Genomic DNA, 12,905 nt, shown 5'->3' on the forward strand with positions numbered 1-12,905 from the left:
ACACCCATCTCGCCTCCTTCGTCATTCCCTTCACATTCAACCCAACAGGTGTTTTCACATCGTGAGAGCAAAGCGGCAAACAACGAATAATAAAGATAACAACAGTAGAGAGTGGGCGAGTGGGCACGTCACCGAGCCCATCAACGTACTGCCCGTGCGTAGTGTACATGAAAAGTAAAACTAAAACGAACGATGCGACCAGGCAGGGCAGTTCAAAGAAAACCGCTGGCTTAAATCACGTAGTTAGAGGGGGCCGTCGGGGTAGCCCTGAACAACGAGCTTCCGAAGGTGCGTTCATCAGCGGACGACCGCATCGCCTGCTGCAGCGCCCCAAGACGACGCGGGGGAGGGTCCGCCGAAAGATGCGCCGCGACGACCACGTTGCGTGCGTGTCCAACAGGTTTGGTGTGCATCATGCCCAGCGGGTATATCGGAGCCAGGCGGGTAACCAGCCGCTTCTCCTCGGCAGAGCAGTCGAGAAACTTCAGCCACACCCGCCACGATAGCACGTATTCGCGCGCGTACAGCACACGCACGGCCTCCTCCACCTCCAGTCGCGCCTGCAGGCAGCAGTGCGTGTGATGCGCAACCCACTCCTGAATCCTCTGTTCCTCGACAGCGGTAAAGCGATCGGCCCCAGCCGCACCCGCCGCACAGCGCTCCGCCACCATGCGCCGCTCCGCATTCGTCGCGACGTAGTGCCGGCCGTTCACCTTCTCCTCCACGATGTTGGAGGCCAAGGCGACGAGGGACATGTCCGACTCATAGGCGACCACCACGCTCAGCACGGCGGCAGACGGCACCACCTCGACCAGCCGGCGAATGTCGCACTCCCGCAGGTGGCAGTCGTGGGCACCAATCGCCACGAGCAGTGGCACTGTGTAGGGCGACGTCTGCAGCGTCGGGCAGTGTTCCATCAGCTCCCGTGTCGTCTCTGCGTAGCGATTCGCGATGGCGTAGTAGAGCGCCGTGCAGTCGGCGTCGTCGTGGTACTGCACATCCGCTCCCGCCTCCAGGAGCAGCCGCACCACATCCACCGGGTCGCTGTGCGGGTTGTTCACCGCGCAGAGCAGCGGTGTCCAGCAGAAGGACTCCCCCACCAGCGGGTCGACCAACGCGCTGTTCACGACGGTGCCCCCGCCGCGGTCGAGCAGGGTGTGCACGTAGCGGGCGTTGTTGCGGTAGCACGCGCGGTGCAGCGCCGACACGTTGCCGTCGACCGTCTCGAGGGGCGAACTGAACTCCTGCGTCGGGGTGACCGGTGTGGGGAAGAGACCTGGAGCGGCAGAGAGGCCAAAGTGCAGGCGGTGCGAATGCGCGCCGATCAGCAGCTGCCCGCGAGGACGCTGAAAGATCTCCGGGAACGCCTTGCAGGCCTCCGCGGCCGAGTCAAACTCCTCTCGGGTCAGCCCCTGCACCATCCATGCACCGGTGTCGTGGCTTAAGGTGTAGGAGACGGTGCTGAACGGCTTGCGTGACGTGGGGCTCGTCTGCGACGACTCCGGCTCCCCTTCGCCCTGGCTGCCGGCGAACTTCGTCGGCGAGAACTTGCGGGTGTTTTCAGAGGCGCCCGCCCACTGATGCCAGTGATAGCCGCGTGCACGGCGCAGCACCGCCACGCGCAGCTCGCCCAGTACATCGGACAGACCAATCACGTAGTCGCCCACTTGCGCGTCGGGGCGTGAGGCGAGCGAGGCGGCGAGGTAGGCAAACGGCTGCGACAAATCCACCGCGCCGTGGTCGATGTCGTGGCGCAGGTTCACCTCCAGCAGCTGCAGCGGGCCCCACACACGCAGCAGGCGACGCAGCGAGTACACGGAGACAACCCCGCACTCTTTGAAGTCGACCACCGACAGCACCGCCGGGTGCGTCCACGCAGGGAAGAGCTTCAAAAACGGAAAGAAGTCCTCCGCAGAACAGGCGGCCCGGTTGCGGCCCACGTAGCGCTCCCACGCGGCTCGCAGTACGTTTTCTTCCAGATAGTCGCGCGCATCGAAGTAGACGGCGCCGCGGTCCGTCACCGAGACGTACCACCGCAGGTGCGCGAAGTGCACGTCCAGGTCGGCGTTCACGCTCGCCAGGGCGTCGGTCACGTTCGCCGGCAGCCGCCGCTTGCCGCTGAGGGGGCGAGGCGGCGCGGCGTCCGCAACGGTGGCGGTGGCGGTGGTGATGGTGGAGCGGTGCGGTGCAATGGGAGAAAACGGGTTGTGCTCTGCCGCTGCGAAGGAACCACCCGCCTCCACGACGGAGCGCCGCTGCGCCGGGCTCAGCTGCCCGATGTTGCCGTCCGTCGCCGCCACACTCACCCGTCGCGTCGAGGCGTCTCTCGTGGGGAACGACGTCCCGGAAGGCAACGGGGAGCCGGCGACGGTGGTGGTGATGCTCATCAGATCCACAATACTCTGCTCCACCATCGGCTTTCCTCGCTGCGCCTCCCACGACTCGTACCACCTGAGGGCCTGCTCGGCCCGCTCCAGGATGAGCTGCACCACTCGCACAAGTCGGTCCAGCAGCACGTCCGAGTGGTGTTGGCCTTCCCCGCGTCCTACCGCCAATTTGTCGCTTAGCTCCAGCAGGTACGAATGCATCTCGCGCAAAGAGGGAAAGAGGGCGAGCAGCGAGACACCGAGGTCGGTGCAGAGTGAATCCATGCGCGCCGCGAGCAGCAACACATCGGCGACGGGGGTGCCAGAGGTCATGGCGCCATTGGTGACGCTGTGTAGGTGCTGCCGACACTCAGCGTAGGCGGCGCGGAAGAACTTGAACTCCTGCACGGTGAGGGGAACACCGTTGTTCAGCTCCGTCGTGAGGTTACGCAGCGCATCGAGGGAGGGCCGGGTGTGCCCGGGAGCCGGCGCGAGGTCAGGGAACTGATGCACATCAGCATCCGCGACGGCCCGAGCGATGGCTCGCAGCTCCGGCGGGATCGTCACGCGCTGCTGCTTCGTCATATCTCACGTCGTAGAAAGTCAGCTCGAAAAGAGAGAGAAAGAGACAAGATTAGCGTGCATTCCACAAAGGTAACTCCTACGCACCACAGTAGCAGCATCAAGAGAAGAGGAAGCTGGTGATAAGAGAGGAGAGAAAGGAGAAAGGAGAACGTGAAACGAAGGCAATAGCAACGTTGCCCGCTTTTCGAAGAAAACGAAGAGCTGAAATCGGTAAAAGAAGATATGTCGCCCCTATTAAAGTTGGAATTATCATCCCAACGAAGGAAAAGGCTCGAACTGTACTCGTCTGGGCATTCCTTTGAATGATGGTGAATGGGGTGTTCTTCCTGTGATAGAATTTTTGCTTCTTCTCTCCGCTCCACTTCATCTCTACAAAGCTAAACAGCTAGAAAAAAAAAAGAAAACAGAGTTGAAAAAACAAATATGAGTCATGAGCCAACAAAAAGGCTGCTATACATGCGATCATATCAAACGTATACAGAATCAAACGGTGGGCTCATGTGCTGCACGTTCTGCTTGGCACACCCACAATATATACATCTCTTCCCCCCCCCCCCTCCATTCCTAGTGTTTCATGAACACAACACGACAAGAGTGTGTGTGGTCCGACGAACGCCAACAGCACCCCCTCAGCAGCTCTCCCTTTCTCTCTCTAGTGATCCCAACTCGCCAAGGACACGCCCCTCCGCGAAGTCATTTGCTCCCAGTCTTCCACGAGTGTCTCGCATCACCGCGGCCGGCAGGCCCTCGGCGAGACGTGAACCTCGACGACGACTGCTGATGTCGCAGCTCCCTCGCCGTCATGTCCTCCTCTGGCAGCCGTCGTTGGATGAGACACACCGGCGGCAGCGGGGCCAGCGCGGTCCATCGCCACAGCGCCTTCTCCTCCGACGGGGCACCGCGTTCGGGCGGACTTCGCTGCCGTGTCGTCGTGGATCGCTGCGGCGTCGACGACATGGTGGAAGAAAAAGGGTTGCCCTGGTGGGGAGGGCTAACGCGGGTGATGGAGGCCGCGTTGGGGCTCGTGCTCGCTTCTGGCGGTGCAGCGGTGGATTGAAAGGCGCGTCGGGCGGCTGCGTTCTCGGCACCTCTGCCGCCGCCGACCACCACAACGTGGTAGCCGAGTTCGCGCCAGCGATCTTTGTTGGTGGCCGTGAGATTGGAGGGCCGCATCCAGCGTTCATCGTCCCCCTCCCGTCTTTCGTCCTCTACCGCGTCTGTAACGGTTCCCGCTGCCTTGTCTTCCACTGCTGGGGTCGACGCACCGATGTGGGTTTGCGGCGGTGACGCGGCACGTGCGTTCGTGCCGCCGTCTGCAGCGGAAGAAGAGGATGCTCCCTGCGGAGGGCCGCTATTGTTGTTGGTGCTGGCGCCGTCAACCGTGCATCCTTTTTCGGTCTCACGCTCCGGGGCTACGCCTGCATCGAGCTGCGTCAAAAACACGAGCGCATCCGGCTCGTTTGGTCGGCGGGCAGAGCGATCGGTAATGGCCGTCACCGCCTGCAGCGGCGCGGCTGTAGGATTCAGGTTCGTCCTCCCATGCGTGAGTTGATGCTGCACGTGTGTCTCCACGACGGAGTGGGGCAGCAGCGGCAGCGACCCAGGACGAAGCCGCCCCTCGGCATCTAAGATGTCATCCGGCAGGAGGGCGGCTGGCACGTACTGTGTCATGCCTTGTCCAACTAATCGCTCGGCGGGCGGGTCCAGCGCGAGATGCCGCATCGCCTGCATGCGCCGGTGCACTGACCGCGCGAAGGCCGCATCGACGGCGTCACACCGACGCTGCGCACGGCGACGGCGGCGCTCAATCACGTCTATTTGCCTTTCTCGCATACGCAGCACCTCGACATCCTCCTCATCGTGCCCGCTGGTTTTGTATCCCGCTGGTCGACCTGCAGGTGCTGCTGTGGCGGCCTTCTTCGGCCCCTCCGCACTGCTGCCATCCGTAGCGGCCGCGGAAAGTGCCGCGGAACGTTGATGCCGCCCTCCTAGCGACTGGAGCAAATCTTGGAGGTAGCCGACATCCCCCGGCGGCCGCTGCCAGTCTTCCTCAAACGGTTCCGCGTCCATGCTGGAGGCGGTGGGCGACACAGCAGCGGGTCCGTCGGTCGCGGCGCTTGTTGTGGTCACGGCCGCCTCAAGTTGTGTAGTTGGAGTGTCGGAAGCTGGCCGTAGAGCTGGAAGAGGAGGTGCTTTGTTCAAGTTGCCTGGCATTCCAACGCAAGCTGGCAACGTGCTGTCGCTGTCGATGTGAAGAAAATAATAATAATAATAATAATAACAATAATAATAATAACGGCGTGTGCGGCGTGTGAAGTGCGATGAGTCGTGATGCTTTCTTCCTTTCCCTTTCCTTATTCGAACGACCAATTGTGGGGTCTCTCAGCTGTACTCAGGGCGTTCGTGGGTGTAAACGGCGCGGCTTCGCCAGCGACCAATCAATGCAGCCCTCAGAAAAAATATTGTAAAAGAAAAAGATAAGAAGAGCAGGGACGAGCGAGAGCGCCGTGACCGTAATTTGGACACAGTTCTTAGCACCACACAATAAAGTGCAGAATGCGCTGCTATGCTGCTGGCAGTGTCGACTCGTAGACCTTCTACAAGCCTCTCGGACTCCTCTTTAAGACCGCTTGATATTCTCTCTATGAGCTTAGCACTGCTTCACGACAAACAGCAGTTCTTTCTTGTTACTCTTGCGAATTGGTGAGGCTATTTTTGCTTAACGCACGAAGAACAGCACGCGTCAGTCAAGCACACGCAATGCGGCGGAAATCATAAATTGCCTACGGGCAGGTCATCATCGTAGTCCGACGAGTCGTTATCTGACAGAGACACATCCACGCCGGCCGCCAACGCCCCCACCGCTCCATGCGAGCCCAGCACCGCGTTCAAGGCATATTTCACGCAACTATCCTGCTGGTCGGGGGCTGTACAACGGTGTGTCCGGTCAAGGCACCCACGGCGCACGCGGCGCACGCGCAAGGCGACGTCGCCGCCTACCTCGCCGATGCGCACCGTGCCAAACGTTTGCGGGGCGTCAGCGCTGCTGAATGTAACCTCCCACGACTCGGTGGGGCGCAAGGCGTAGTGGCCCAGTTCAACGGCGGACGGCCGCAACGTGTCCGCGCCCAACTCCCCAGCCCTCAACACGCAATTCTCCCTGCCCTGCTGGAACGCCCTCTCGATCTTCAAAGCGGCCTCTAGCGAAAACGGTACCCAGCAAAACCCTTCGTGAAAGACGGGCGTACGGGCGGCAGTCGTCGTCTTTGGTCCCGTGGACTTGGAAGCTTCGTCTGGCGCCTTCGTCGTCTGGTACCACCACTGCGGTGCGCCGACGCAGCACGGCTGCCCGCCCACCCGCACAAACTCGCCCAGCACGCGATCGCAGTGCAGGATGCGGTAGGCAAAGCCCTGGTCGCGCAGCCAGCTCTGTCGCTTGTAGCTGGTGCGAATGTCGCCGGTGTCCTGTGAGACCAACGTGTAGAAGTACGCGCAGGTGTTGTCCAGTGAGGGGGGCTTCGGGCGCAGAATACGGCCCAGGCGCTGCGCCTCCTGGCGGCGCGAGGCACCGAGACCGGAGACTTGGATAATCACCGACGCGCAGGGCAGGTCGAGCGCCACGTCACCGACGCGGGTGAGAATAATTGCGTTTACCTCCGGCGAGTGTTGAAAGTACTCTAGCAAGTTCGCTCGCTCCGCCTCGCTGGTGCGCTGATCCATAAAGGGGAGGTGCAGGTGATGCGCAAAGAAGCGCACATCCGCCAAGTAGTCGCAGAAGACGATCACCTTGTCGACGGGAGATCGCTGCTGATGAAACGCCAAGAGCGCCTGCGTGCACCACAGCTTGTACGGGTTACATGAGGCGAGGTGCAGCGCACGCGAGTTCAGCCCCATGCTAGCGGCCTGGAAACCGCGTCTTCCTCTACCCCTGCCGGCGACTCCTTCTTCCCCTTCCCATGGCCCGTCCTCGACGTCATCGCCGTCCACATCGAAGACAGACTCGCGGCGGCGGCGCTTCGCTACGGCGCTTCGGCCGGCCCCAAACGCCAACCGCGCCCGCTGCACATCGCGGTACTCCTTTAAGAACTGCAACGGCATCGGGCACTGCACCTCCGCGCACTCCACGCTGGCGAGGAAGCCAGCACGGGTGAGGTCCAGCCAGTTCGCCTCGTACAGCTTAGGGCCGACGAGGTGGCGTAGATCGCCGATTTTGTCGTCCTCGCGCAGCAACGTGGCGCTGAGCCCCAACACACACTTGTACTGGACGGTGTTCAGCACGTCTTGGAAGTGGTGGGCGAGGGCCGTGTGCACCTCGTCCAACAGCAGCAAGCCCCACGGCTGGGCGGTCATGGCGTTCAAGATGGCGCGCGACTGCTCCGCGGCGGCGCCGTCCGAGCGGCCCCGCTTCGCGATGACCATGTTGTACGTCGTGATGAAGACCCTCCCCGGCATCTGCTTCATCTTTGCCGTGCACACCGTCACCTCCGCCTCGGTCAAATCGGTCCAGCGAAGGAACTCGCGTTGCCACTGGAAGACGGACATGTTGTTCACGCACATGACAATCGTGGTCTTCTGCATTGCGGCGGCCGCGCCGATCCCTGTCAGCGTCTTACCCGCCCCGCATGGAAGCACCACCACGCCCTGGTGCGCCTTGCTGCCGCGGCGGAAGCGCTCGAGCGAGGCCACCTGATAGGGACGCAGTCGCACGTGACTCGCCAGGTTCAAGTTCTCCACGTGCAGCGTCTTGTCCTGGAGGTAGTCGTAGTAGCAGTCAGCGCGGATGTTGAAGCGGGAGAAGAGGCGCTCCTTCACCTCCCTCAGCTTGCCAGCTTTGACCTGGCATTTGTAGATGAAGCGGCTCGCCGGGGCAGGCGACAACGACGCAGACGCACCAGCCGCAGCAGTGGGAGACGAAGGCGCATGTGCGCCGACCTTGTTAGCTGGATCCAGCTTTGGAGGTTCGTACAGCATCCGCAGCACCGCCGGTCGGCCGGCATCACGCGCCACCCGCGTCGCGCTCCCCCCGCCATTACTCCCCACCGCGGCGTCCACCGGACTGCGGTCGACATCGGAGAGGATCCACCGCTCCTTGCCGTACAGCAGCACCGGCTCGAGGAACTCCTTGAGTGCGTCGAGGACGAGCTCCAAATGCGCTCGCTGGCGCGACTCCACAAAGTAAAAGAGCTCCTCATCGCCGCCCTTGGAGGCTTTCGCGTGCGCGGACGACAATCCGCCGTGGCCGGCATCGAACTGGTGAAAGCGGCGGAGGCGCGGCTGCAGGACAATCTGCACCCGAGACGCGGTCTCCTCCTCCGACAGCATCGTCGCAATGGCGTCGGGCAGCGGCTGCTCTACATCGTCCGGGCGCACCACCGCGAGCGCAATTAACGGTCTCTTTGTCGGCGGCGAGGAGGCTGCCCCGCCGGTCGGCGAAGTCGGCGAAACCGCCGCTGCTGCTGCTGCTGCTGGAGAAGATGGACGAAACAGTTGAAGGATTCTTCCTGAAGAAGAAGAAGTCGGAGGAGAAGGTGGCGATAGACTTGAGGCACCTGTGGCCGCCATCTCTTTCCTTTCTTCTTCTACGGTTTGGGGAAGAGTGGAGGACAGCTGCGTTCGGTGATCGGGGTGCTTGCTTGGATAAAACGGTGCTAGTACAGTATCGCTGAAATCCATCGATTGAATGCAAGGCGGCAGACGTGCGCGCGCCGCCGCCCCAGAAGCCCACGCATGCTCCAAAGACAACGGGCTGCTGGGAGAAGTTCGAAGAGACCCCGCGGCGAGGTCAACGTCGTCGCCAACAGCACTCGTTGACTCGTCGACCGCGGTCGCCAGCTGCTGCAGCGCGGTGCACCGCTCCAAGTCCACAGGTAGCTCTTGGTTACTGTTGAGACGGAAGTGACGAAGAATGACCTCAATCATGTCCAACGTGTAGGTGCCTTCAGCCGTGGCTGCGGACAGCGAGGAGCTGTCCATGCGGTACTGCTCCATGTGGTGCGTTCGGCTCACCGGCTCGCAGCAGGACACAAGAAAATCGACGACATGCTCGTAGGCCGGGTGCGCCCGCTCAATAAAAATGTTGCCCGACGCGCCAACGTTCATTCGGCTTTGCTTCGATTTCTTTCGCAGCAGTAGTATCGAACTTTACCATGCAGGGATGTACTTCGTAGGGACGCGGTTATCGAAACACGAGAGAGAGAGGGGGAGAAATGTAATAAAAAAAAACCGATGAGAGCGCCTGCAGTGCATGGAGCGGGGAGCACCACACGAAGCGCGAGTCATCCGCCTCCAAAGTCCAGAAGAGACGTCACAAAAGACGGTGAAATTGCCTTTGTGACTGCCTCAAGGCAAGGAAATGCGCCGGCGAGACTGCGAGTTTGCATGAAGCCCCTTCGTCAAATGCTACTCATTTGAATGATCTTATTATGTTTGTGTACGTGTGTGTGCGCGTGAACCTGCGGGTCGGCTGTAAGACGGGACTCTTCCTTCGTCGATCACGCCGTCGTTGAAACACCAGAGAGGGTTCTGCTTGGAAAGTGCAACGTCCGTCTGCAAAAAAAAAAAACTTCAAACACTCCTGAGATCAAAGAGAAGATGAATACCTGACATGAAAGTAACAGCGAGTTATTTCTTCTTCTTTTGGGAAACACAATTCTTTTGTCTTTGCGAGCCCCGAAGCGGATTCATAGCGAGCCGTTCTTTTGATTTCTTCTCAACACATCCGCCAGCGTAGGGAAGTTCTTGTTGCATGGATGCACACAGGGCCCACTGTGACACACCAACTCGCAGAACTTGCCGCAGCACGGCAGGTTCTTTCCGCACCTTCGACCACACGAGATCTCCTTCTTGTAGCACGGAATGTGATACGGCATCGGCCTCTGGTGCGACTCGCAGAGCTTCTCAACCAGCACCACGCAGGGCGGGCACTCCTGCTCCATGTGGCACTCGTGGTTCGGTGGGTGCCCGCACGGACGTGGGATGCTGCATGGGTAGCGGCACGGCGGGGGCTTCGTCCCGCACGGCACCGGCGGGTCCACCCAGGTCCGTCCGCACCGGCAGTACAAAGGTTCGTAGGAGACGTAGGTGCAGGGGAGACACGGCCCTGGGTGGCAAAGCTGCCCGCACTGGTGCTCCCCACACGCCAACTTCTTAGTGCAGATCTGCATGCAGGTGTGCTCCGCCTCGACGCAGCACGTGTTGGTGCAGCGGTGCTTGTGGCAGGAGAGCCACTTCCTACACACCTGGTTGCACCGAGGCGGGAAGGACGAGGGCAACGCGCTGGCTGGCAGCTCGCACCGTTTCCGCGCCGCCTCCCACTCCGACGGTGGGAGGTACTGACAAAAACAAGGGAGAGTCACGGTGCGCGCGCCACACTGGCACGGCATCGATATCATCTCCTTGCACGGCGCACACGGCGTGGCGTCGTGGCACTTCAGCCAGCACAGGTGACCGCACGGCAGCGGCAGCTCGCAGAGGAGGCCGCAGGACGGCACCGGGTCTAAGCACGAGGTGCGCTGCACCCGCACCCGCGTCTTGCCGCACGGGCAGAACTTCTGCCGCTCCGGCGTGCGAAAGCACTTCTCACACTCGCCAGGATGGCAGAGCAGACCGCAGACGTGATTGCCGCAGTCGCGCATCTTCCCACAGTGGCGCGTACAACGGAAGCCACCGCCGCTTACACTGCCTTCGGCCGCTGTCGCCTCCCCTGCGGGGGGAGAGGCCCCACACCGACGCGTGCGCTGCGTGGCGCCGCAGTAGCACGTCTCCGTCACCATCACCGTGCACACCGGACAGGGCCCTTCGTGGCACGGCGCCTTGCAGCGATGCTGACCGCAGTCCAGCACCTTCTCGCACGTCTCCCCGCATTCGTAGCCGTGGACTCCGCTGGAGCAGCCAACGGTTTTGGTGCGCTTGCCGCACCAGCAGGCCTGTTCCCGTGCGCGGGTGCACGGTGGACACGGACCAGGGTGGCAGAGCAACGTGCATCGATGCGGGCAGCACGGATCTGCCTGGCGTCGCTCACAGGGCTGACCGCAGCTACCGGGCACCAGCATCGCATCCACCGTCGGCCTCGTCACCTTGCCGCAGTAACACCTGTACGCCGCCAGACTGCTCTTGGGGTTGAAGGACTGGCAGAGAGGACATCGGAAGCGATCCAGCTCGCCCGCCGTAGCCACGCCCGACGTCGACTGCAGCTGCTTCTCACGCTCATTGGTTTGGCTGTCCGCCCAGAAACGAATGCAGGGCAAATGAAATACACCGTAGCAGCACCTGCACGACCACAACTCGTGTTGGTGGCCAATCGGCTCTGCGCACACGGCACACTCGTAGCGGCCGCCAGCGAGGTCATCGGCGATCTCCTGCGTCTGCTGCGGAGAGACCGACATCGCGGACGTGGAGAGCAGACGAGGATGAGAAGTGTCTTCTGCAACTTCAAGGTGCGTAAGAATACTCGATTGAAGACGAGTCACAGAGGAGAAAACGGCTTTTAAGCTCGATTCCCCCGTTCTTGATGATTCTTGGATTCCTTTTTCGCAGCAAGGCAAAAAAAAAACCGGCAAAAGAGATGATAATGAGTACGGCTTATAAGTACTAAAAAAAAAGGAGTTGGTAGAAGCGGCAAGGCGCTGCTGGGATGGGTATATCGCTACCCTTCCCCACTAAAACAACAAAAGCCCGGAAGTCAATGAAAGAGACCACGACAAGGGTCGCCAGAAGGCTCCCGCAAGATAACGAGCGGTGGAAAGACTCAAATGAAATAATAATAAAAGTAACAGAACTGGGACAAAGTAGAAAAAATATATATAGATAGATAGGGATGTTACAGAGTTAAAGGTATTCGTATGTTTAGTTATACGTTGTGCGGTGAAAGAAAGAAAACTTCATTCAAGGCAGGCAATACTTGCGCTGCGAGCTGCCGAATCGAAAGCCACGGAGATGCAAAAGAAGAAGCAAGAATGAAGGGGAGGGGGGAAGGTGCAAAGGTGATCGTCGCCGGCTGAAGAAATGAGACATCAATAAAAGAGAATACGACGCGGAGACGCTCGTGGAACTCGTTGTTGTTGTTTCTTGCCTGTGGTTGATTTTTGAAGGATGTCTCGATCTCCGTTCCTCGTCTGTTCGCCTTCTCGCGTCACCGTTCACGGAAAACCTAGAAGAAGAAGCACTACAAACGAAGCAGTTTGAGACAACAGAAGAGGCGAAGGCAAACCCCCCTAGGGACAATCCCGCTACCTACGCCATCATCTCGGCCACACTGCGTACGCGGATAAAACGCCCCCTTTTCCGGCCTCTCATCAATGCTTAAGTTCTTAAACGACAGAACGCAACAACAACCCGCGAAGGCGTATGAGACCGTGCGAGGTCCAAAGTTATTACTTCCTTTTTAGATGAAGAAGCCAACGACGTGAATTAAAATACTTATGCGTGTCGTTGCACATTCTCCTTCTCTTTTGTCCTCGCTTTCCATTATACGGAGAAGCACCGATCGACCTGCTAAAGATACAATAAAAAATATGAATACCAAGGTCGCTAATACCCTCGTAAACTGTCGTTCATACGTTCGCAACCGGTGTACAAGAAAAGCACCATACGAGGCAGACGAATACGATGGAGCACGACACATTCTCTTCCTTCTCCATCGTCGTACGACCTGTTGCATGCACCAAGAAGGACAGACGAACACAACAGCACCGGCCATTCTGCAAAGCGCAGCAGCAAAGCAGCGAAGTGAGCCATCGCCATCTTCCTGAAGGCCGCGGCGCAACGCCACGCAAGACAGACAACAGAGGCAAAAGCAAGCAGCCACAGAGACGCCAACCACCACTGATGAAGCAACATAAACGAACACCGAAAGAGGGAGGCAGCTCATTCAAACACAAGAACCGCTACAAAGCAGCGGCGGACACACGCACCCACTCACACGTGCATTCCAAACCATACGCAGTTGACGTGTCG

The 12,905-nt window shown here is 60.0% G+C and overlaps 4 protein-coding genes across 6 annotated transcripts; all 4 read right to left on the reverse strand.

Annotated features, from left to right (window-relative positions):
• Positions 1-230: 230 nt before the first annotated feature.
• Positions 231-3,065, reverse strand: ABB37_04614 (hypothetical protein; the record flags this gene model as incomplete). Of its 2 annotated transcripts, none has more annotated exons than XM_015802344.1 (1): positions 231-3,065. In XM_015802344.1, exon 1 carries the CDS (start codon positions 2,949-2,951, stop codon positions 231-233), a length of 2,721 nt encoding a protein of 906 aa, XP_015658788.1. In that variant the 5' UTR covers positions 2,952-3,065. The 2 variants fall into 2 exon arrangements, with proteins under 2 accessions (XP_015658788.1, XP_015658787.1); XM_015802343.1 differs by having other exon boundaries at positions 231-3,028.
• A 579-nt stretch (positions 3,066-3,644) lies between these two features.
• Positions 3,645-5,401, reverse strand: ABB37_04615 (hypothetical protein; the record flags this gene model as incomplete). 2 transcript variants are annotated; one of them, XM_015802346.1, is made up of 1 exon in its annotated part: positions 3,645-5,401. In XM_015802346.1, exon 1 carries the CDS (start codon positions 5,019-5,021, stop codon positions 3,645-3,647), a length of 1,377 nt encoding a protein of 458 aa, XP_015658790.1. In that variant the 5' UTR covers positions 5,022-5,401. The 2 variants fall into 2 exon arrangements, with proteins under 2 accessions (XP_015658790.1, XP_015658789.1); XM_015802345.1 differs by having other exon boundaries at positions 3,645-5,374.
• Positions 5,402-5,723: 322 nt separating this feature from the next.
• On the reverse strand, positions 5,724-9,111 carry ABB37_04616 (putative dNA repair helicase; the record flags this gene model as incomplete). Its single annotated transcript, XM_015802347.1, has 1 exon — positions 5,724-9,111. The coding sequence occupies exon 1, from the start codon at positions 9,048-9,050 to the stop codon at positions 5,724-5,726; it is 3,327 nt and encodes a 1,108-aa protein (XP_015658791.1). The 5' UTR covers positions 9,051-9,111.
• A 520-nt stretch (positions 9,112-9,631) lies between these two features.
• On the reverse strand, positions 9,632-11,863 carry ABB37_04617 (hypothetical protein; the record flags this gene model as incomplete). Its single annotated transcript, XM_015802348.1, has 1 exon — positions 9,632-11,863. Exon 1 carries the CDS (start codon positions 11,333-11,335, stop codon positions 9,632-9,634), a length of 1,704 nt encoding a protein of 567 aa, XP_015658792.1. The 5' UTR covers positions 11,336-11,863.
• Between the last annotated feature and the right edge of the window lie 1,042 nt (positions 11,864-12,905).

This window comes from Leptomonas pyrrhocoris (assembly GCF_001293395.1).
Source record: "Leptomonas pyrrhocoris isolate H10 chromosome Unknown, whole genome shotgun sequence".
NCBI lineage: Eukaryota > Euglenozoa > Kinetoplastea > Trypanosomatida > Trypanosomatidae > Leptomonas > Leptomonas pyrrhocoris.